This window comes from Prionailurus viverrinus, chromosome B2 (genome assembly GCF_022837055.1).
Source record: "Prionailurus viverrinus isolate Anna chromosome B2, UM_Priviv_1.0, whole genome shotgun sequence".
NCBI lineage: Eukaryota > Metazoa > Chordata > Mammalia > Carnivora > Felidae > Prionailurus > Prionailurus viverrinus.
Window position 1 is genome coordinate 136,328,325 of NC_062565.1, and position 25,804 is coordinate 136,354,128.

General features: G+C 42.4%; 1 protein-coding gene across 7 annotated transcripts in view; it reads left to right on the forward strand.

The window, feature by feature from the left end:
- PLEKHG1 (pleckstrin homology and RhoGEF domain containing G1) overlaps window positions 1–25,804 on the forward strand; it is a 237,951-nt gene that overhangs the window by 161,997 nt on the left and 50,150 nt on the right. For all 7 annotated transcript variants that reach the window (XM_047858247.1, XM_047858243.1, XM_047858245.1 and 4 more), the window contains 2 exons: window positions 6,093–6,193; window positions 25,045–25,114. In XM_047858247.1, the coding sequence (XP_047714203.1) occupies window positions 6,093–6,193; window positions 25,045–25,114 (171 nt within the window). The remainder of the gene's footprint in view (window positions 1–6,092; window positions 6,194–25,044; window positions 25,115–25,804) is intronic.

Consider the following 25,804-nt stretch of genomic DNA (forward strand, 5'->3'; position numbering starts at 1 on the left):
TGTCCTTCACGCCGGTTAGATGGCGTTCCTCTCTGTAGACCCTGCCGCTGAGGGCCTGGTCTGGGTTCACCTGCGCTGCTCTGCTGGTCTCACCGGCCTCCCCACCCCCTTTTCACACCTTCTGTTCTGTTTTCTTCACTGAGGCTGGGATGGTCTGCGGTGTCCCTACCTCCTTCCGTGGTGGCCACCACCTACAGAGCACGGAAGATTCTCCACAATCCCCCCGTCCTCACACCGCAGCTCACCCCCAGGGTCTGTGTGCCTGTGCACAGGCCCTGCCCTCTTGGCCCAGGTCAGCTCCTTTCAGTGGCCTGAGGCCTCTGTTTGCACCTTTCTACCTTCCTGGATGCTGTCTCCCTTTCTCTACATCCAGAATGCTGGTTCTCCTTAAAGATTCAGTTCCACGCACACTTCCTCTGGTACAGAGCCTCTCTCCGCCCTGGAATTGAGCACTTTTTCTCGGCCCCCTCTGTCCACCATACTGAATATTTATCAGCCATGCAGCCTCAACACTGTATTGTACTTGTTTGTTTACACTGGTCTTTCAACCACACGGGGAACTCCTTGGGGGTAGGAATCATGGTTTATTCATTTTTTTAATTCTTAGCTTGTAAAACAGAACTCGGCACACAGTCTTAGGTCCCCAGTAAAAGGTGCGGGGGGGGGGGGGGTGGGGGGGTTGTAGGAATGAATGTGAATGCTTTTAAACTGTAAATTGATACGCAAGTGTAAGTTTTTGTAACTTATTGTGGCGTCAGTGGCATCCCAATGTAATGCATGGCATTTGGAGGGCAGGTTTGGGGATAAACAGATGACTACTTTCTAGAAAAGGTGGAGGGGTTGGAGAAAAGAAAAAAAAAATGCTTCCTTCAAAAGAAAGACCCAAAAGTCTCACATACGAGTTACATGAAAGGACTTGGAATTTGAAAGTTCTAACAACAGGAAAACCAACCAAAAAGAGCCAACTATAAACCCACTAGGTTGAACCTTGAGATGTCAGCAAGAGGACTTGGGAATGGAACCTTTTTGTTGTGTTTCTACAATGGACTCTCCCCAAGAGAGGAGGCGGAAGGGAGTAGAAAGGATGTAGAGTGTGGTGAGACTTTATAGTTCTAAGTCCGCCTCTCTTTCCCTCTTGTGGTTTATCTTTATTATGGTAAACAGGTTATCATTTTAAAACATTTTTAGGGGCGCCTGGGTGGCGCAGTCGGTTAAGCGTCCGACTTCGGCCAGGTCACGATCTCGCGGTCCGGGAGTTCGAGCCCCGCGTCGGGCTCTGGACTGATGGCTCAGAGCCCGGAGCCTGTTTCCGATTCTGTGTCTCCCTCTCTCTCTGCCCCTCCCCCGTTCATGCTCTGTCTCTCTCTGTCCCAAAAATAAATAAACGTTGAAAAATTTTTTTTAATGTTATTTTAGAGGAAGAAGGGAAATGGGGCAGGGACATTAATTTAATTCTATAAGCGTCTTAGAAAAATAAGGCGAACTACCAAGGACACTGCACTTGAGTTTAAATTGGAATTTGAACTCTGTCCATTTCTGCACCATCTCTGCTGGGGGACTGCGTAGACCAGGGCTCCTCTGCCTGTGCCGAGGGACGGGGATGTGTTTGTGTGTGCGTGCATGCGTGTTTTCTTCCAGTCAGTCACACGCTTATTCTTTTGTAAAATACAGTAAGAAGTAAATCGCTAGAAAAACAAAATAGAAGAAATCAGACATGCAAAATATAAGCCCGAATTTATCGTTAGATTCAACAGATCTCATTCTCTCAAAATGTTGGAAGTTTCCACCTGCTTACTCTCAACTTCTGCACCTCTCTTGTAGTTCGGGTACCACTTTGCCATTTATGGCACTGAAAAGAGAGGGGCGCCTGGGTGGCTCAGTCGGTGAAGCGTCTGACTTCGGCTCAGGTCACGATCTCACGGTTTGTGGGTTCGAGCCCCGCGTCGGGCTGTGTGCTGACAGCTCAGAGCCTGGAGCCTGCTTCGGATTCTCCGTCTCCTTCTCTCTCTGCCCCTCCGCCAGTTGTGCTCTGTCTTTCTCTGGCTCACAAAAATAAATAAATGTAAAATAGCACTGAGTGAGTCTTTACTTGGGTGTTTTCAGTACCGGACGTTACAGGGGATGAAAAAGTTACCACAAGGAGGACACCCGTGTACAAATCTCAAGGAGATCCTGAGGCCATAAACTGATTAGAAAACAAATACCTGAGGCTAAATTTAAAATGGCGTAATAGAACATTTTTCCAACTAGTGGCAAGCTCTTTTTTTGTGTGTATCTCCCCACCTTGTCCCTCTCCCAAGTGGAGTGAATTCTTTGATCCTTTTGGAGAATAATCGTTTTCAATGCAAAAGTTTTAAATTGATCCTTCATTGTTAACTGTAGGGTAGCCGTAAGTGCTGACATCAAGCCCATAAAATTAATAAGCAGTGTGACAGGCTCTAATAAATTTCATTGGTGTCTTTGCTCTGTCATTTGAGCCCTGAACCAACTGTTATTATCACCGAGCTTCGAACCTCTCATTTTGGCTTGAGATGATTACAGCTGCTAACGCAGTGCATGCTACAGTCGTTTCCAGTAACTGGTTTAGGGTTAAAGTATCCTATTTAAAAGGCTTAATTATGATCAGTGGGGGCAACGAGTTGTGGCCCTATGACTTTGATCCGTTTTCTAGAGTGACCTACAAAAATTGGGACTCCTAACGATCTGTTTCCTCAACAATTTCAACAAACGAGCAGCTTTGACATTCTAGTCTCCCTACCACGAACTGGGGGGTTTAGAAACTCTTTCATTTGGAGAGGGGCCATCCTCTGTTGGAAGCCAGCCATGGTTCTTTGTTTCTAACCCCAGCTGAAATTCTTCAAGCCCCTTAACGCCATCTCTCCCTCACGTGAAGAATTTAGTATCAGGTTTCTGCAAATGAGCAAGCTTTTCACCTGAAGTGAGAAAAAGGCTTGTCTTCTCCTTTAAAGCCCATGGCAGCCAGCGAGGTGAATTTGGCACACACATATGTCACTTCTGCCCTAGCCTTTATCCTGCTATTTGTGTGGATCATGCCTACCCTTATCTTTCTGTTTAATTTCATGCCCATCTATAACCTTATGTTTTACCTTCTTAATTCCGCACTTGATAGGTCCTTTTAAAATGATGGGGCGCCTGGGTGGCTCAGTCGGTTGAGCGTCTGACTTTGGCTCAGGTCATGATCTCGCGGTCCGTGAGTTCAAGCCCCGCATGGGGCTCTGTGCTGCCAGCTCAGAGCCTGGAGCCTGCGTTGGATTGTGTGTCTCCCTCTCTCTCTGCCCCTCCCCTGCTCATACTCTGTCTCTGTCTCTCTCAAAAATAAATAAAGGTGAATAGAATAGAATGGAATAGAATGGAATAGATTGGAATAGGACGGAATAGGACGGAATAGAACGGAATAGAATAGAATGTTATCAGGAGTGCCTGGGTGGCTCAGTTGGCTAAACCTCCAACTCTTGATCTCAGCTCAGGTCTTGATCTCAGGGTCATGAGTTCAAGCCCCACATTGGGCTCCACACTGGGTGTGAAGCCTATTTAAAAAAAAAAAAAAGATAAGGAAATAAAATGTTGATCAACGTTTTAAACAACTATCAAATATAAGCATTCAGTGCAAGTAAATATTAGCCCATCTTTTTGTACCACTTGTAATTTTATGTAAGCATCATTGAATACACTTAGTTTTTTGCACAAGTGTAGGTTAGGTTTACATGTTGTTCAAAAGGTGCTTATTTCACTTCTAGCTATCTTTAGCATTTCTTATTTGGGCATTAACTCTATATCCTATGCAGATACTTAAGCTCCTTATCATTGTTCCATTCATGAAAGGAAGGAGGCTATGTCTTGCTGTTGTGGGTTTTGGGTGCCAGAGACACTTAAACCCTGTGAATTTAAATTTCTTCTTGAGATGGCCACTGTCTTCAGAAGAAACGATGTTACCACAAAGCTTAAAAGAGAAAAAATGTTTAGAAACATTGGTTCAGCCTTTTGCACTACTGGTGGGAATGCAAACTGGTGTAGCCACTCTGGAAAACAGTGTGGAGATTCCTCAAAAAATTAAAAATAGAACCACCCTCCGACCCAGCAATTGCATTACTAGATATTTATTCAAAGGACACAGGAGGGCTGTTTCGAGGGGGCACATGCACCCCAATGTTTATAACAGCACTGTTGACAATAGCCAAAGTATGGAAAGAGCCCAAATGTTCATTAACTAATGAATGGATAAAGAGGATGTGGTGTGTGTGTGTGTGTGTGCGCGTGTGTGTACGCACACACAGATATAGATATAATGGAATATTTCTTGGCGATCAAAAAGAATGAAATCTTGCCATTTGCAACAATGGAGATGGAACTAGAGCATATCATGCTAAGCGAAGTAAGTCAATCAGAGAAAGACAGATATGTGATTTCACTTACATGTGGAATTTAAGATACAGAACAGATGAACATAGGAGAAGGGAAGCAAAAATAATATAAAAACAGAGGGAGACAAACCATAAGAGACTTTTAAATACAGAGAGCAGACAGGGTTGCTGGAGGGGTGTCGGTGGGGGATGGGCTAAAAGGGCGATGGGCATTAAAGAGGACACTTATTGGGATCAGCACTGGGTGCCGTGTGTAAGTGATGGGACACTAAAGTCTATTCCTGTAATCATTATTACACTATATGTTGGCCAACTTGGATTGAAGTTAAAAAAATAAATGAGCAAACAATGGTTCGTGCATGCCACGATTTTAGTATTGACGAAGCAGAATGGTAAGTTAGGATGCATTCTGGGAAATGGGCTCCTGAGAAAGTTTATGATGAGGCCCTGCCTGGTTTTCCTTTGAGGAACGTGAAGAGCATGAGAGAATGAATGTGCCTGATGAAAAGGGAGAAGGAAGAATTATCTGATGGTTCTTAAATTTCGTTTCTCCTTTGGCTGATCACACCTAAATGCTATTGTGTTTGCGACTGGACGTTGGAATGTGGCCGTGGCCTGGGATTCTCGCAGGGTCCCTTTCTCCACATGCTGCATAACACCGTGTGACGTTTGGTCGAGGGCCACGGTACATCGTGCAGCCCAGGGCAGGGGATTGTATTTATTTTCTACTTTACGTTATTTCAGCTGTTTTCACTTTTTTCTTTATTGTTTTCTTGCCTCCTACGGAGTTCTTTTTTCAAGCATTGCTGGGGAAGGGGGAACACTCAGTTATGAACTCTCACACCCGGGGCAGAAAACAGCTTTCTCGCAGCAGCTCCAAGCTTCTAAGCCACACACACTTAACCCACTGTGGATCTGAGCCCACATTAGCTCTGCTTGGGAGCTGGTACTGTTGTCAAAAGATGTAAAATCATTTCAAAGCTTTCCATGGCTCATTAACATAGGCTACTAGATAGCATAAGTGAGTTATGTGCTTATTAAAATAAAAAGAGAGTTTGGGGTTTTTTGGAAATTGGTATTTGAGGAAGGATTTGGTTCTGCACTTTAACAACCGATAGCTTCCCGATTTAAAGGTTATGTTTAAACAACTCTTTTCCCCCCAGTTTATGGAGATAAAATTCACACAGAACACTGCATTAGTTTAAGGTGTAAAACATAATGATTTGATACACATATATTCTGTGAAATGATCACCACACTGAGTTCAGTTAACAGCCATCACCACACGGAGTTACAAATTTTTTATCTTGTGATGAGAAGTGTTAAGATCTGCATTTCTGGCTTTCTACTATATGAATTTGAGTATCTTTTTATCATATACATCAGTCAAGGAAACAGAAGACGGTGTTGTTATGCCAAAACTCTGACATTCTGAGAAACGAAGATCATTATATTATCCGTCTAGGGAGGCTCTAATACGTTTGGGTGGTATATAGACTATTGTGTGGCATACTCCTTCTTCTTGTCCAAACTCCCTGTTCTATAAATAGGTAAGTACTGTCATCATTAATAAACGAGACACAGTACAATTAATGAGCACATTAGCATGATAATTACTTGAAACTGATATGAAAGGTTTGTCCTGCATAACTAAAGATGGCTTGGAGAAGGACAGGAATGTTTAAGACATCCTTGTCATTGATTTCCCAGGATTACCTTGACTGCATCAGGGACCAAACAAAACTTCCGCTGGGGACAGAAGAAAGATCAGCCCTCTTTGGAAACATACAGGATATCTACCACTTCAATAGGTAAGTTCATACTCAAATGATTGTTCTCACACGCGAATGTGATGACTTTCACGTGAATGCAGCCTAAGAAAACTTTACCTGTAATCCTTGATTCGACGTCATACGGTTTTGTGTGCCATCATGTGATGAAGCCTTCTAGCTAGAAGCATCCTTGTTCTAGATGAGTCTCCCATGTATTTAATATTCCATCCCACTCCACCCTCCTGACTCGGAGAAGAGACCTGTTTGCCCTGACGGAGGAGTGACATCTTTCTTCTACAACACAACAGAAACGGGACATCCAGAAGCGTGCGCGTGCTTAGTCTGCAGCACCCCACCTCCCCTGGATTTTCTAGAAGTTGTCTTCTGCCTAGGGCGTGGGGAGGACACCGTAAACACACAACTACTTTAGGTCACAACATATATGAATTCAAATTACTTAGTAATTTACATTTAAATGATTAGTTCAAACACGTATTGAGGACCGACTACATAAAAGACACTGGGCTTAGAAAATTTGCTGAAGGGGCTGGGACAGGCAAATTGGTTAGTGTTGTATGTTGTGAAACTTCTGCCAGGAAGTAGGCAGGTTAAGATTACAGACTCTGGTTTCCAACATGTCTGGGTTTGCATCCCAGCTGAGCCATGTAGGTATCTTTGGGTGAGTCTTTCGATGGAGTAGAATAACTCATTCCCTCCCTCCAAGGCTGTACCCTTGTCTTCCTTTCTCCATGAAGCTTGCCGGACACACACACACACACACACACACACACACACACGCACACCCCTCAACTGCTCTTTTTCTCCTGGCATTTATCGAATTCCGACATACCCTGTAACTGACTTTGGGTTGACATCTGTTGTTTCTTTCCTCGCCACGCCCACTCCCCCAGGGACAGGGATCTGTTTCCTTCCTGCCCTTGTACCTCAACAGTGCCTGGCGTACAGGCGACATGCAAACGTTTGTGGAACGAATGAATGGGAACAGTAAGTATAGGTGTCTCGTAAGGTTATTGTGAAGCTTCAGGGCATTCATATACCAAAAGTGCCCAGCTCAATGCCAGCACAGAGGAAGCACCAAAAATATCAACCGGGGATGATGTCGAATTTGTTAAAATCCCATTATGAAATTCGACAGCGCCCTGCCATCGTGTGACTCCACCGTAACGCAAACTATGAATCTTACCCCACTTTGCTTAATGAAATTGGTGTATGTGACACCTTGGAGGCGGGAGCCACATCTCCTTTGCTCCCTCCGAATCCCTAACACCCAGCCCGAGCACGGCCTCTCTGGGAGACCTGCGTCTTGAATTGCATCAACAGCTCCTTTAATTTTGAAAGCCCACGATGTAAAAACTGCAGGTGTTGAAGCCTCTTCCTAATTGGACCCAGGAGACTTTGAAAACCAGTCTGCATGTTCCAAGATAGGGGTTCTCAACTTGAACTACACACTGGAATCAACTGGGAAGGTTTTTAAAAAAAAAAAAAAAAAATGACGGATCCCACCCCAGAAATTCTAATGAATTAGTTTGGGGTGGGGCCAGGGCATCAGAAATTTTGGAAAGATTCTCCGATGTTTGAAGCGTGCAGTCGTGGCTGGGGAAAACCTTCGACATAAAATAAATACGGTAATAAGAAAATAGAGAGGGACGCCTGTGTGGCTCAGTCAGTTAAGCGTCGGACTTAAAGCCCCACGTCGGGCTCTGTGCTGACAGCTCAGAGCCTGGAGCCAGCTTTGGATTCTGTGTATCTCTGTCACTCCCTGTGTGTCTCTCTCTGTTTCTCTCTCTCTCAGAAATAAACAAGCATTGGGGCGCCTGGGTGGCGCAGTCGGTTAAGCGTCCGACTTCAGCCAGGTCACGATCTCGTGGTCCGTGAGTTTGAGCCCCGCGTCGGGCTCTGGGCTGATGGCTCGGAGCCTGGAGCCTGGTTCCGATTCTGTGTCTCCCTCTCTCTCTGCCCCTCCCCCGTTCATGCTCTGTCTCTCTCTGTCCCAAAAATAAATAAACGTTAAAAAAAATTTTTTTAAATAAATAAATAAACAAGCATTAAAAAAATATTTAAGAAAAGAGAGAAAAGTCATCAGGAACTTGAATTAGGGAATTTAGAGTGTGCATGTTCATTAGCAATGCATCGGTGTTCAGGCAGGCTCCCATTTAACCGTCACTCGCCACAATGGTAAATGTTAGCTGGTAAATGGTAAATGATGGTAAAGTGATGCTCAATCCTGTGAGCCCCTGAGTGGCCTCTCCTTCCAGAACCTAGCAGTAGCTCCGTAACCTGGGGCGAGGGTGGAAGCACATATGCTGGGAGGCGCCTGGCCTGCGCCTTCTGGTGGTTTGGCTGTGAGCTGATGGTTATGACTGTTTTTCTAGGGCCTTCTCCATGCCAGAGGCCATAGAGTTTTATGAGCACTATCACTTTCTATGCCTCATCTGGGCTCCTCTGACCCCAAACCCCAGGCATTTAGCCATATTCCCTCTTGCCAGAGCGGAGCCCTGCGTTTCCAGCCATGGTCCGGGACATTGCAGCGTAGTCTAGAAACGGTTTTTACTCCCCAGAGTTTAAAGCTTCCAACGTCTCCTAATTTAAAGAAAGGTAAGAAAGAAGCGTAGCGTAGCCCCGCCCCCGCCCAGGCAACAAGAACGGCCCTTGACAGTGGAGCCCATTCTGCACGAGTTGGAAGACTGAGAAGGCCTTTTTATATTCCCGAATCAGTTGTCTGTTCTTTTCTCTTTGGTGTTTTCTGAGCAAGGAAGCCAGACATGTCTACAATAAACTTGAGGCAGAGTGAATGAGCACCCCGATGATGATGATGACACGTGACGCGTCAGTGTAGGGACGCAGCGTGCGCACAATGAGCACAACGTATTCATGCCTCTCCCTTTCGTAGGTCACACTTAGACATCCCCTGCACATGCATTATCTCATTTAATCCTTGTAACAGCTCTCCGTGGTTAGGATGCATATTGTACGCACATCTTATAGACGAATCAGTCATGCAGTGTAGAAAAAGTCCTTTGCTCAAGGACATGGAACTAGGCATCCAGTTTAGCCTGTTTGCCAACTTTCTGGTTTTGTCAAATTTCTGTTGGCTTTCTTCTTATTTTATTTCGCTACTATTTTCAAGAATATCTTCTTGTTTAACTTTTTCAGATGCGTTGTCTATACTGTTGGGTCCCTATTCATTTTTATTTCCTTCCCCTTAAATCTGAAGTCTACATTGAGAGCTCAAACGTCTTTGCTGTTACATTTGGCTAAATGAATAGTATTGATGTGACTTCTTATATTAATGCCTCTTATGAATCTTTTATTAGATATCCTACATCAGTTGATTTCAAAGCTACGACTATCTGCCAAATCTATGGTTGGGGCTTAAAATAATTTTGAAGGTTCTATTATTAGTTCAGGTCCAGGTTTTTCAACATAATATAATATTATTGTGACCAACTAAGCAAGATTTAAGTCTCTAAAATTAAAGAGGGGGGAAAAGAAAATGGTGTTATGCTGGCCTGAAAAACTCTGCTGACTAGATATTGTTTTCAATATATATTTCCAGAAAAGCATAGAGTAGCATGATAAGCACTTATGAATCCCACCCTCACTCTATCAAAGTTTTGTAAATTTTATTTATTTTTTTTTTTAAAGAGAGAGAGATCATGCTAGTGGGGGAGACGAATAGAGAGAGAGAATATCTTAAGCCGTCTCCGTGCTCAGCACAGAACCTGATGCAGGATTTGATTCCACAACCATGGGATCATGACCTGACCCAAATCAAGAGTTAGATGTTTGGGGTACCCGGGTGGCTCAGTAGGTTAAGTGTCCCACTCTTGGTTTGGGCTCAGGTCATGATCTCACGGCTCATGAGCTCGAGCGCCACATCAGGCTCTGTGCTGACAGCAAGGAGCCCGTTGGGACTCTCTCTCTCTCTGTCTCTCACTCGCTCACTCTGCTTCTCCCTCTCTGCCCCTCCCCTGCTCTCTCTCTCTTTTGCAAAATAAAGAAATAAACTTAAAACAATTAAAAAAAAAAAAAAAAGAGTTGGACGCTCAACCGACTGAGCCACCCGGGTGGCCTAAAGCTTTTTCTTGTGTCATATTTGCTTTAGAAATTTTTTAAAACAGCAAGACATTGTAAATAATGTTCAAGTCCCTTATATACCCTTCCCAACTGCATTTCACTCTGTAGAGAATGACACAGAGATGTTGCTCGTAAGCGAGTTCTCCGGCAACAGGAGAAGAGAGGGGGAATCTGGGATTTACACTGTTTGCCAATTTCTGTGGTGTAAACGTTCCCTCACCGCAGATTTTAAGCCGCTAACGTGACATCACTGAACACGGAAGTGGGAAGAGGCGTGCAGAATTGGCTCAGGCAAGCCAGCGTAATCTGGCTCAGTATAACACTAGCACTGTCACTATCCAAGACTTGGTGTTTCATTGCCAAGTAGGATTTTGTGGCCATGACTATATACGTAAGTATTTAATTTAAAGTATGTAACATGCGGGGCACCCGGGTGGCTCAGTCGGTTTAAGCGTCCGACTTTGACTCAGGTCGTGAGCTCATGGTCTGTGAGTTCAAGCCCCGCATCGGGGTCTGCGCTGACAGCTCAGAGCCTAGAGCCTGCTTCAGATTTTGTGTCTCCGCTGTCTCTCCCCCTTCCCTCTTCACACCCTGTCTCTCTCTCTCAAAAAATAAACATTAAAAAAAATTTTTTTTAAATATGTAACATGCTTTCGCTTATTTCAAACATGGCATAAACTGTGTCAACCTTTCACAAAATTTTTTTCACTCAACATTGTTTTTGAGCTTTCTACCTCTACTTTGTTTATTTTAACTGTGATGTACTATCCCATTGGGGGATACATTACTTTGCATTTTGTCCATTATAAATAAGACTGAGCATCTTTTGGAGCCCCTGGGTGGCTCCGTTGGTTAAGCGTCCAATTCCTGGTTTCGGCTTAGGTCATGATCTCACGACTCGTGACGTAGAGCCCCGCTGACGGCACAGAGCCTGCTTGGGATTCTCTCTCTTCCTCTCTCTCTGCCCCTCCCCCACTTATGCACACACGCGCGCACACGCACACACTCTCTCTCTCTCTCCCTCAAAATAAATAAACATAAAAAAAAAAAAAAGATCGAGCATCTTTTCTTGTTTGTTGGCCACTTCTATTTTTCGTGAGTGAATTTCTGCCTCCTATCCACTGCCCATTTTTCTGTCAGGACGTTTCCTTTTCTTCTTGTCGTGTAGGAGTGCTTGATGCATTTTGCCTGGTGATCTTTGTGGGTTATGTGAGTTGCACACCACCTCCTACTATAAGACTTGTCTTTTAACTTTAATTACAGTTTGTTTGAAAAGAAGTCATAAGTTTGACCATTTTAAATAAATGCACATGTTATAATACGTGCATTTCGCGTTGTGTTTAAGGAAGTATTTTGTGCCCTCAGTTCATAACTATGCACTATTATTTTCTAAACGTCTTAAATTTTTGCTTTGTCTTTAATCTTACTACAGTGGTTGGAGGTATGGTATATGGTAGGTAGTCCAAATTCTTATTTTCCTGCGTGTAGCCAATGGCCCAATCACCACTGATTGAAAAGTGCGTCCTTTGTGTGCTTATTCCTACCTCCATGTTCCTCCCACGTGACTTTTACATGTGTGTGTGGGTCTGTTTCTGAGCCGTGTATTCTGTCTCATTACTCTATTTGTCCGTCCCTCCCCCATACCATGCCGTCTTCATTATTAAGCCCACGTTACCCTCCAACAGTGGCTTAGCTTTTCTTGACTCTGCATTGTCAAGTGATTTTTTTTTTATTATTATTTTGTCAAGTTCCATGACGAACTCTGTTGGGATTTTTATTGAAACTGCATTTGATATAGATCAATTTTGACAGATTGATCTCTTTACAGTATTGGGTCATCCCATCCATAACCGTATTTCTCTTCGATCGAGCCTTTGTTTAAATGTCTTATCATTTCTGGGGCGCCTGGGTGGCGCCGTCGGTTGGGCGGCCGACTTCAGCCGGGTCACGATCTCGCGGTCCGGGAGTTCGAGCCCCGCGTCGGGCTCTGGGCTGACGGCTCGGAGCCTGGAGCCTGTTTCCGATGCTGTGTCTCCCTCTCTCTCTGCCCCTCCCCCGTTCATGCTCTGTCTCTCTCTGTCCCCAAAAAATAAATAAACGTTGAAAAAAAAAATTTTTTTTTTAAAATAAATAAAAAATAAATGTTTTATCATTTCCCCATCACCTTCATGCACACAACTTTTAAAAGCCTAATTCCTTTCAGTGTTGTTTTGACTAGAATATGTTTTCTATTTTTAAACTGACTCATTGTCGTCTGGGAATGTTATTGATTGTTATACTGAGATAGTATCCAGCTAACTTTCTAAGCTTTTCTGTCGCTCTAATGGTGGCTTATAAATCCTTTTGGATTTTCTGTACAGACGCTATCTGAAAATGAGGAAATCTTTTTGTCTTCCTGTATTCTTCTACCCATTATGTTTTTTTCTTGTGTATTGTTTGGGGTAAGTCCTCTCAGACAATGTTGATATGATGTTGGCATCCTTATCGTCTTTCTGACATTAGCAGGGATGCTTTAACTCTCTTTGTTCTGGGATTTAGATAAACACTTTTTCCTATTTTGCTAGGATATTGTGAGTGCATACTAAATTTCATTGAATACTTACCGCCTTTAAGAAAATTAGGGTATGATTTTCTCCCTCTATTCATAATGTGGTAAATTGTATTAATACACATTCTATTTGAATCATACACTTATTACTGGGTTTTATATATTTATGCACTGATACGTTTGATTTGTTTGTATTTTTTTAAGAAATGTTTTATACATGTTTATAAATGACCGATATCTATAACTTCTTTCTCATACTATCTTTTTTTAAATGTTTCTTTCTTTATTTTGAGAGAGAGAGAGCACACACATGACAGTTGGGCGGGGGGGCGGGATGCAGAGAGAGAGAGAGAGAGAGAGAGAGAGAGAGAGAGAATCCCAAGCAGGCTCCGTGACCAACGTAGAGTGTAACATGGGCTCAATCTCACAACCATGAGAAAACGACATGAGCCAAAATCAGGAGTCGGACACTCAACAGACTGAGCCACCCAGGCGCCCCCCCTCATACTGTCTTTGTTCAATTTTGGTGTATGCCTAGATTTAAATTGTTATTTCACAAAATCTGCCAACATAAAACATTTGGGGATGAAGTTGATACTTCATTTTTGTTTTCCTTTTTACGGCGAAATCTCTCTTTCCTCTCGTAATCCCTGTGGTAGCCTAGAAATGTAAGTCTCTAGTTTGGTGTCTGGAAGAAATCCCCGAATGGTCAGGAAACTAGGTCAGTGAGAAGAAACTTCTTTCACCCTCTTAACATGCCCCTAAAATCCCAAAACTTTTTTTTTTTTTTACTTCCTATTAAAGAAGAACATATCGACTGTTTTATACACTCATTCTTCTCTTGGAATAGGGAAGAGTTACCTAAACTATAATTTGAACCTTTGAGGAAAGACAGGTCATTCTTTTCTATTGAATTTCTGTTTCAAACTTATTAGCAAGTTAAAATCATCTAAGCTCCGTTCCTTCCTCTGAAGATGAGAGTCAAATCTTGCTTTTCCCCTTAAACTCTGTCTCTTTATTCTGGATACCAGTCACTGCTTGTAAAATACTCAGCTAAGTCTAGTCTTAAGTCGAAAAACAAAAAATGATCTGAGCCACCCTTTTTTTCGCCCTTGAAGTGTAATTTAGAAAGTGAACCAGGGGATACAGAGAACAGTAAGGCAGTAAAAGTTGGGAGAAGTTTTCTTTTAGTCCATTCTGTCACCACCAGAATCTCTTTAACTTCTGCACAGTGGTAGAAATATTTTTACCTGCAGGCTTTTTTTCAAGTGGACTTTCCAAGGCCAGTGCTGAGTGAAATTAATGGAACATCTGGTGCCGTTAACCTCGTTCCATTTTCTGTTCCCATGTGTACATGTGCCTGGATGCTTGCAACAAGTTAAAATGCCAGCTGACTTAGGTGGGTGGGAAAAGGAAGTGGTGCTAAGAGTCCTTTGCAGACCAGAAGGGGAGAGGCCTCATTCCTGAATCTCATTTGGTGTAAGGCGGTAGAATCTTCAAGGTCAAAATACAGTTCCTGCCTTCACGTTCACGTCACTGGTCAGGGCAAATTTTACATGTAATGTGTTCTGTAAAAGTGAACAGTGTTTCCTCGAATTGTACCCCCCCAAAAAGGGACTTGGGCTCAAGTAAGAAATGTGAATCTTCTTTTCCCGAGCCCTACTCAAAAAAGAAAAAATATCTGAAACAGTTACTCAGGGAAAATGGGAAATACCCAAAACCTGAAGGTGGGATGACTCTAATTTTAGCTGTGAGCCTAAAACAATCTATGAGTCACTCCTTCCTGTCAATGTGTATGTAGGGCTGTTCATTAGATTCACAGATGCAATGAGAAACCCCGGTCCCCGCCCTTAGGCTGTAACTCTAGGAGGACCGGCCTGGTCCTGGTCTTTATGGAGTATCTTCAGTGGCTGATACACCACATGGCATGGCCACGTCTGTGCTCCCGTAGTACAGGGCATATTGTTTTATAGTTAGTCTGCTTCCTGTATCTCCCACACTCCTGTTGTTCACCAAAGTCCAGCCACAGTGGCTTCCTTTCTGTAACCTCACACAGGAGCACATCAAGCTCATTCTGGACTCACAGTTGATTTCTTAAGTGGCTTTCTCTTCCAGCCTTCCCCCCACTCAAATATCACCTCCAACAAGAGTTTTCCATGACTGCTCCAACGCTCTTCCCCCACCACCCAGCCTCAATTGCTCTCCCCACATTGCCCTTTCTGCTGCGTATCACATAGTATAATGTCATATTATGTTGTTTTGTTTTCAGTAAAACCAATACTGTACTATTTTTCACATAAACGTTTCTTATTAAGTGATAATACATTATGATATGTGAGTTTCTACTGTAATTTCGTTTAGATTTTTCTGGTTTTTGTTTTTTGTGGTTTTTTTTTTTTTTTTTTTGAGAGGGAGAGAGAGAGAGCGAGCAAGGCAGGGGCAGAGAGAGAGAGAGAGGGAAAGAGAGAATCCCAAGCAGGCCCCGCACTGTCAGCACAGAGCCCAACACAGGGCTCAATCCGACAAACCATAAGATCATGACCTGAACTGAAATCACGAGTTGGACACTTACCTAACTGAGCCACCCGGATACCCCCAAGTTTTTCTGCTTTTAGAAAAATGGTGTTTTCAAATTTTATTTTTCATTATATAAGAATGCTTAACGTGTTATCTTCTTGACCAAATTTTAAAGTGTGCAATACGTTATTGTTAACTTAGGCACTATGTTGTACAGCAGATGTCTAGAATTTATTCATCTTGTTTAACTGGGACTTTTGGCCCATTGATTAGCAACGCCTCCATTTGCTCCCCCTTCCCCCTGCAAACCCCTGGGATCTGCCATTCCACTATTTGAGTCTCTGAAGTTGACTCCTTTAGGTTCCTCAAGTAAGTGGAGTCATACTGTCTGTGTCCTTTGTGACTGGCTTGTCTCACTTAGCATGTCTTCAAGGCCTATCCATGTTATCACATATTACAGAATTTCCTCCCTTTGTAAAGGATGAATAATATTTCATTGTATGTACATACCATGTTTTCTAAAAATTTTTTTTCAACGTTTTTTATTTATTTTGGGGACAGAGAGAGACAGAGCATGAACGGGGGAGGGGCAGAGAGAGAGGGAGACGCAGAATCGGAAACAGGCTCCAGGCTCCGAGCCATCAGCCCAGAGCCCGACGCGGGGCTCGAACTCACGGACCGCGAGATCGTGACCTGGCTGAAGTCGGACGCCCAACCGACTGCGCCACCCAGGCGCCCCATACCATGTTTTCTTTATCCATTGATGGATTAAGTTGTTTCCACATCTTGGCTATGGTGAATAGTACTGCAATGACCATGGGTGTGTTAATATCTCTTCATGTTCCTGATTTCGTTTCTTTTGGATAAATACCCAGAAATCCAATACCTGGCTCACATGTCAGTTCTATGCTTAATTTTTTGAAGAACTGCTTTCCACGGGGGCTGCACCATTTTCTGTTCCCACCAACAGCGTACAAGATTTGCGTTCTTCGCATCCTTGCCCACATTTGTCTTTCGTTTGCTATCGTGCTCTTTATTTATTCAGTTATTCACATGTAGCACCTCTGGTCAGGGCGTAAGCACCATAGGACAGGACTTTTGCCCACATTCTTTGTCCCGTACCTCCATACCTGTAACAATGCCTGCCATGGAGGCTTTCAATAATTATTGTCGAATGGAGAGCAAACAAATGGTGGGCCACATACATTAGGATGATGGCCCTTATGACAAGAGCTCGAAAGCAATCCCGTTACTTTTTCCTCACTGTTCCCATTTTTTGTGTTTGTCCTATTATAGAAAATGATTGCAAAGGAAAGCTAGCCTGGGGACTCCAGCTAGGGCTCCCAGGTAGACAAGGTCTCCCATTGAAGAAACCTCAGCTTTCTAGAGTTGGTCGGGAAATAAGTCATTCAATACATGTGTTTAAAATAGAGTGCAGGCCTGGGATTCAACAGCCCTGTTACTCACCCCAGTTGTGGCCATTAATTTTTAGCTGTGTGAACTAAGGTAAGCTACGTCCCGTGTATGAGCCATGATTGCCTAACCTTAAAATTAGGGGTTGGGACTAGAAGGCGTCTCAGCTGCATCCCAGCTCCCTCCCACCCTGTGGTTTGAGCAACAAATGCCAGCCACTCATTTACAGGTGCGTTGTACCTAGAGCTTGGGTGGGTCCCCTGAGACACTTCCTCCAGCCAGGCCACCACGAGATGAAGCTAAACCTCAGGGGAGCTTGATGAGCATAACATTTAGAACACAGGGAGTTAGGCGATCCCTCTCAAAATCACACCAGCATTCTTCACAGAGCTAGAACAACCAATCCTAAAATTTGTATGGAACCAGAAAAGACCCCGAATAGCCAAGGCAATCTCGAAAAAAGAAAACCGAAGCAGGAGGCATCACAATCCCAGACTTCAAGACCGTATTACAGTATGGTCCTGGCACAAAAACAGATACATAGACCAGTGGAATAGACAAGAGAACCCAGAATTGGACCCACAAATGTAGACCAATTAATATTTGACAAAGTGGGAAAGACTATCCAATGGATTAAAGACGGTCTCTTCAGCAAGTGGTGCTGGGAAAACTGGACAGCGACACGCAGAAAAATGGACCTGGACCACTTTCTTACACCAGACACAAAAAGAAACTCAAAATGGATGAAAGACCTCAATGTAGGACAGGAAGCCATCAAAATCCTCTAGGAGAAGGCGGGCAAAAACCTCTTTGATCTTGCCCGAAGCAACTTCTTACCCAACACGTCTCCGGAGGCACGGGGAAAAAAGTAAAACAAACGTGAAAACAAAAGTGGTTTCTCACTTGCCAGTGGTGGCATAAAGCTGCCGGCCGGGCCCCACTGGGCCTGGGGTGGCGGGGGAGTCTGCGCTGGGTCCACACGGTTCTCAGATGAGGCTCCGTCCTGCCCTTGGGGCTTGGCGCTGCTCGCCCCGGCTGCCAGGAGCCTCTTGGAATGCCCTTGACACCTGACTTGTGGGGGTTTTTACTATTGGGACCTCATCGAAATAAAAAACTTCTGGGGCGCCTGGGTGGCGCAGTCGGTTAGGCGTCCGACTTCAGCCAGGTCACGATCTCGCGGTCCGTGGGTTCGAGCCCTGCGTCGGGCTCTGGGCTGATGGCTCAGAGCCTGGAGCCTGTTTCCGATTCTGTGTCTCCCTCTCTCTCTGCCCCTCCCCCGTTCATGCTCTGTCTCTCTCTGTCCCAAAAATAAATAAAAAACGTTGAAAAAAAAAAAAAAAGAAATAAAAAACTTCTGCCCAGCGAAGGAAACAATCAGCAAAACTAAAAGGCAACCAACGGAATGCAAATGGCCTATCAGATAAAGGGTTAGTATCCAAAATCTATAAAGAACATATCGAACGCAACACCCCAAAAATGAATAATCCAGTGAAGAAATGGGCAAAAGACATGAATAGATACTTCTCCAAAGAGGACATCGAGATGGCTAACAGACACATGAAAAAATGCTCCACATCAGTCATCATCAGGGAAATACAAATCCAAACCACAATGAGATACCACCTGACACCTGGCAGAATGGCGAACGTTAACAACTCAGGCAACAACAGATGTTGGCGAGGATGCGGAGAAAGGGGATCTCTTTTGCACTGCTGGTGGGAATGCAAAGTGGTGCAGCCACTCTGGAAAACAGGATGGAGGTTCCTCCAAAAAATTAAAAATAGAACCACCCTCCGACCCAGCAATTGCACTACTAGGTATTTACCTAAGGGATACAGGTGTGCTGTTTCAAAAGGGCATATGCACCTCGGTGTTTATGGCAGCACTATCAACAAGGGCCAAAGTATGGAATGTCCATGAATGGATGAATGGATAAGGAAGATGTGATATATATATCTACAATGGAGTATTACTCGGCAATCAAAAAGAATGAAGTTTTGCCATCTGCAACTACGTGGATGGAATCTAGAGGGTATTATGCTAAGCGAAATTAGTCAGAGAAAGACAAATACCGTATGACTTCACTCCTATGAGGAATTTAAGATACAAAACAGATGAGCATAAGGGAAGGGAAGCAACAATAATATAAAAACAGGGAGGGGGACAAAACAGAAGAGACTCTTAAATATAGAGAACAAACAAGGGGCTGCTGGAGGGGGTGTGGGGGGGGGGGATGGGCTAAATGAGTAAAGGGCATTAAGGAATCTACTCCTGAGATTGTTGCACTATATGCTAACGACCTTGGATATAAGCTAAACAATAAAGAAATTAATGAATTTTTAAAAAATTCCATACTTCCCAATCTACAGATTCACTGCAATCCTTATTTTTTTCCTCTCTTTAAATTATTTTTTTAATTTAAATGCAAGTTAATTAACCTACAGCATAGCCTTGGCTTCAGGAGTAGAACCACGTGATTCATCTCTCGCATATGACACCCAGTGCTTCGCTGCAATCCTTATTAAAATCCCAATTGCAGTTACATAGAAAAAAAATCCTAAAATTATTATGGAACTGTATCAGGCTCTGCAAAACCAAAGAAATCTTGAGCAAAAAGAACAAAACTAGAGGCATCCTACTTCCTGATTTCAAAATGTATTACAAGCCACAGAAATTAAAATGTATTACAAAGCCACAGAAATTAAAACAGTACGGCAGTGGTATAAAGATAGATACATCGTCCAATGGAACAGAATAGACAACCCGGAAATAAATTCATGTAATATACAATCAGCTGATCTTCAAATAGGGTGCCATCAACATGCAATGGGGCAGTGAGAGACTCTTCAACAAGTGGTGTTGAAAAAACTGGATGTCCACATGAAAAAGAATTAAGTTGGACCCCTGTCTGGCACTACACACCAAAATCAACTCAAAAGAGACTGAGGAGTAAAATAAAATACCTAGAACTGTAAAAAAAACTTTTTGAAGAAAATGTACGGGGAAAACTTCTTGACATTGGTCTTGGCAGTGGTTTCTTGGATGTGACACCAAAAGCACGGGTAGCAAAACTGAACATAGATGAGTAGGACTACATCCAATGATATTTCATGTCTTGATTCATACTATCTTTCATCTAGTTTCCCAGAGCGCTATTTGTGTGTGTGTACATTTATGAAAATGGATTATTATTCGGTTTTCCTATTTCCTTTTAATATTATGCTTGCTGATTTATTTTAATATTCTCCACGTGTTACTTAAGGTACGGTAGTTGCTATAACAAATAAACCCTGAAACTTCAAAAAAAATTTTTTTTAAAGAACATAGGGAGTTGGGGCACCTGGGTGGCGCAGTCGGTTAAGCGTCCGACTTCAGCCAGGTCACGATCTCGCGGTCCGTGGGTTCGAGCCCCGCGTCGGGCTCTGGGCTGATGGCTCAGAGCCTGGAGCCTGCTTCCGATTCTGTGTCTCCCTCTCTCTCTGCCCCTCCCCCGTTCATGCTCTGTCTCTCTCTGTCCCAAAAATAAATAAATGTTGAAAAAAAAAAATTTAATAAAAAAAAAAAAAAGAACATAGGGAGTTAAATATTGTCAAGGAGTATTTCTATTAAGCCACGATGGATTCTGCTCAAAATTATTCTCTGAGCAGACAGAGGATTTATAATGAAATCCCTGGACGCAAAACCTATGTCCTGAGCATGCCATCCTCCGGTAATGGAAATCACTGGCCCAGAAATGTTGCTTCTTTGACTATTATTTTTCTTCAACCTATTCTCTTCATCCAGTGTTTAGGTCCCAATGATTAGATGTCAACTATCTTTAATTCATACCCATCTACCTGTAAGAGATATTGATACAAATATCAGAACTGTATTTTCCAAACTATTAATAATCTTACAAAGGGGATGTTTTTATGGGAATATTAGGAATGGATGTTTGATATTGGGACCATCATGAAATCTTGCATTGGTAAAAGGTCCTTTCAATGTGCAAGATACACCAATGGATTTTATTTTATTTTTTAATGTTTTTATTTATTTTTGAGACAGAGAGATACAGAACATGAGCAGGGGAGGGGCAGAGAGAAAGACAGACACACAGAATCTGAAGTGAGCTCCAGGCTCTGAGATGTCAGCACAGAGCCCGACACGGGGCTCAAACTCATGAACCGCGAGATCATGACCTGAGCCGAAGTCAGACACTCAACCGACTGAGCCACCCAGGCGCCCAAAATAGACCAATGGATTTTAAAGTAACAGGGTATAGTGCCTTGGTATGGTTTCAGACTCCAACAGATACCTAAGAAATTGCCATGTGTTTTCAGTGTAATATCAAAGAAGCATAACCACACTTACTAGGCTATTCAAAGTCTCCTCTGTTTTCTAGTGACGTATCCAGGTGAGGCTAGATTGTTTTCCGCGTACTTCAATCAGAATAACAGATTGTAGCAGATTGAATGCAGAAGTAATCCATCCGTGTTCCGTTGGGGTCGACATTGGAGATTCACAAAAATGTAAAACAACACTAGTCTTCTCACCAAACTTTGTTTTATAAAACCTGTTTTTCGGGGCGCCTGGGTGGCGCAGTCGGTTAAGCGTCTGACTTCAGCCAGGTCACGATCTCGCGGTCCGTGAGTTCGAGCCCCGCGTCGGGCTCTGGGCTGATGGCTCGGAGCCTGGAGCCTGTTTCCGATTCTGTGTCTCCCTCTCTCTCTGCCCCTCCCCCGTTCATGCTCTGTCTCTCTCTGTCCCAAAAATAAATAAACGTTGAAAAAAAAAATTTTAAACCTGTTTTTCACAGAACGTTATCATATTAACATGTATTGGGTTTGTTATATGAATTGATCAGTTTTCTAAAATATTTAGTTTTAATTTCTAATAAATATCCAGGGATATGATCCACATAAAGAATTTTTTAGACTCTGTGCATGGGTCTGGATACCACAAAGTTTGAGGACAGCTGCCTTAAGGGACCAGGATCCCATGGAAAGATCCACTTATATAGTTTACAGTTGCCGTGTCTCATTTTCAACCATGAAAGGACAATTTAATATCCCCAGATATTTGGGAAGAGCCTCTAACACGAATGACAGAAGCCAAAATGATCAAACGGTGTAAAGAGAGCTCAGCAGAAAGCAAAGAGCAGGAAAGAAAGGCCCAAAATAATTAATAATAATAATAATAGTAATATCATCATCCTTGGAGAGGAGAAATTTTGCACTCACAAGAACAGAAACATACGAACCACCTAAACAGCCTATTTAAAAAAATACCTTGAAATTAAGCATCAAATAGAAGAAATGAAAACGTTCAATAGAGGGGACAGAAAATGAAATTGACGTCTCCCAGAAAATGAACAATAAACAAGATGATGGAAGATAGAGGAAGAATAAGAAAGATTAGAGTATCACACCAAGAGATCGAAAATGTGAATAATGGGAGACACGTGGGTGGCTCAGTCAGTTAAGCGTCTGACTTCTGCTCAGGTCATGATCTCGTGGCTCGTGAGTTCAAGCCCCACATGGGGCTCTGTGCTGACAGCTCAGAGCCTGGAGCTGCTTCGGATTCTTTGTCTCCCTCTCTCTCTGCCCTTCTACCGTTTGAGCATGCAGGCTCGCTCTCTCTCTCTCTCTCTCTCTCTCTCTCTCTCTCTCTCAAAAATAAGTAAACATAAAAAAATTTAATGTGAATAGTAGGAGCTTCAAAGAGAGAAGTGAAAATGGAGGAGAGGAAATATCAAAGACCTAATTTAGGAACAAAAGTTCCTTAGCTTTTTGGTCCCAGGATCTGTACCTGCTTCAGAATTACTAAGGACCCAAAAAGCTTTTTTTTGTTTATGGCTTATGATGTTTTCTTTACCATGACAGAAGTTAAAACTGAAAAATTGTTAAAATTTCAATTTATTCAATAATAACCACCCATTTTTAGAAAAATAATTTTACAGTTCTTTTTCACTAACGTGTGTGTGTGCGTTGGAATTGTTTTCCATTTTCACAAGTTTATTGTCTGACTTACTAGAAAACAGCTGCATTCTTAGTCTGCTTCTAATTTCCATCTGAAAAAGTCCACTGTAGCCTCATGAAAGAATGAATGTAAAAAAAAAAAATCCAAAATTGTCCAAGAATTGTTATAGAAATAGTGACCTTATCGACCCCCTGAAGAGGTCTCAGGACCTCAGGGCCTGGGGGTCACTTTGAGAAGCAATTGCTCAAGAACATTTCCCAAATAGTCAAGTTGGCTTCGTGCAGGAAAAGACTCACCCCAAAGTGGGCCATCACCGAACTTCAGAAGTATGTTAACAAGGCGAAAACTCTTAAGAGCTTCCAGAATAGAAAATCAGGTCACATGAAACCTGGATCATGGATCAGAATGTTATTGGACTTCTCAGCAGCATTGGAATTCAGAGAGCAACAGATAGTTTCCCAAATACTCAGAGAAGATCATTTCCAACCAAGAATTCTGTATCCACTGACATGATCAGCAAAGTGTGAAAGGAGAACATTCTAAAACAGGAAGAGTGTCAGAAAATTTCCTGCCTACTGCCCTTACTCAGACAGCTACTGGATGTCGTAATCTCAAAAAGAAGGATACATCTGAAATGGTATCTAAGAAGCGGGGCATGTAACACAGGAACCAGGTGATCTGCGTCATCGGGATGGGGTTGAAGAGACAACCCCGCAGGCCTGGGAGAGCAGCCCGTCTAGGTGGGAGCAGAGTGGAAGGACCAAGGGCTCCAGCAGGGAGGTCACGAAGAAAGAAGACGACCGACCAGTAGATGATCTGATGTTTGAACGCAGCGAGGCAAAGAATTATGCTTCCGGCAAAGTTTGAGGACAACTGGTGTATATTTGAAAAAAAGGACGACTTTAACTCCAGGGGAAACCTGGTGTTACACGAAAGGAAATATAATTATGGTATACTCCAGGGCTCAGCTAAGAATAATATTGACACGGTCATCAAAATGTAAGCTCTGACTTTAATCAAATTTCATGAGAGGGATTGTTGGCAAGATGAAGGGATGAAGGGAAGTTTGGGCAAATTAAGAAGGAAATAATAGCTCAAAAAATACTGAAAATGCGTTACCGGCATGTCTAGAGCTGTGGATACATACAGCAGAAACAGAAGTGGAGAATGCTTCTGGAGGATGGCGGTCCAGCATGGGAAATGGAAAACAAGAAACTGCTTGTTTGTATTGTAATTCCTGTAGAACTATTTACATTTTTATTAAATATATATCTCTAATTAAAATAAACATGTAAAATATATATTAATACAACTTATACAACGTGTAATTTGGAAATGTGTTAACATATAACCCCGCGATAGCCTTTGACCCAGGAATTCCATTGATAGACTTTTATCCAACAGTAGGAGATTAGTTCCATTACTTATGGTATAGCACACAATGAAATATTATGCAGTTACTTAAAATAATTATATTCCCATTAAAAAATAAGATTTTTCATCTGAGGAAAAATATTTCCTCCCAGTGTAGCTTTCTTTTAGAGCACTATCTCCATTTATTATTTTATTTTATTTTATTTTATTTTATTTTATTTTATCTTATTTTATTTTATTTTATCTTATTTTATGTTATGTTATCTTATTTTAATTTATTTCATCTTATCTTATTTTATTTTAAATTAGTTCGACTCCCGATGTGGGGCTTGAATTCATGACCCCGAGATCGAGAGTCACATGCTGTACCAACTGAGCCAGCCAGGTGCCCCTCTCTGTTTCTAATTTTAAATTTGTTAGTGTGTGTGACCTTTGATGGAATGTCTGACTCTCCCAATAGATTCCGAGCTCCAAGCACTTACAGACCATATGTCATTTGGTTCACTGATGTGTTTGTTCTTAGTGCCTTGCCTAGCATTCGGCACCTAGACAGCTATGTGATGAATGAGTAAGTGTGTGTAAACATGTGTACAGACAATGCCAACCGTGTAGAAGACTTCAGTGTCAGGCTGGGCTTATCTCTAGGTGGGAGAGTTGTGGGTTGGACCTGTGTTTAAATCCCTGCTGCACCATGACCTTGGGCAAGTCCCTAATGGAAGCTTTGGATAAAATGACAATGGGTCATCAGTTATCCAGTTAAATGTGATTCCTCATAGCAGTTGCCAGCTCTGGGCTGCCCGCTCTCCCACCTTGAGAGTGCACTTTGGCTTTGACCACTAGTAAAAGCTTTCTTTAAAAAAAAAAAAAAAAAAAGATTCCTTGTAAATGCCCTATAAATGTATAGACTTCTAAGTTATATAAAATGTCCTCGATAATCAAACTATAATACTTTCTGGCTTTTTTTTTTTTTTTTTTTTAGTGAACTTCTACAAGATTTGGAAAACTGTGAAAACGATCCTGTGGCCATAGCAGAATGTTTTGTGTCCAAGGTAAGCAAGGTTCATTTCTCTTGGCCAACCGAGACAGGCACAGATTGCAAATTGTTTTCATTTTAAAGTTAAAATGACTGGTTTGTTCCATACTGGATGAAGTTAGCCACTAATCTCTCTTCGCTCTGTTTTTTGTTGTTTTTTTTCCACTAGCAAGGAAAAAAAAAAATACTGTTACTGTCCCTAGTAAGTTAGGAAGTACTAACTTAGTAGTTGTCCTTGAACTTACATAGTAACTGAATGATGTTTACTCATCTTTCCTAGGGAAAAAAAAAATTAATCTTGGTGGGGAGGAAAAACGCAGAATAGGATAACATTTGAAAAATAATACATATGAAATACCACAAGACCAGTGACAAAAATCTGTTGGAATCTAGGTATTCTATATGTAATGTACGTGGTGCTAGCCGAGGCTATATAATTATCACTGGGGAATAAAGAGATGGCAGAATTAATCTCTTCTATCTTAAATATGCGCTCTCATTTTCCTGCATTTTTCTTAAGCTGCATTGATGGCTGAGAAAAATATAAGAAAAGGCTCTGACCGTTAAAGCTTAAATGGTCAGCTCTGTACCAGGATTCTGAAACATACAAGACAATCCTTCACGCTCTTTTCTCACTTGCTACCTACCTACTATATATAGAATCCTATCTTAAGTTTGTCTTAAACGTTCGGTAGCTTTCATTTGG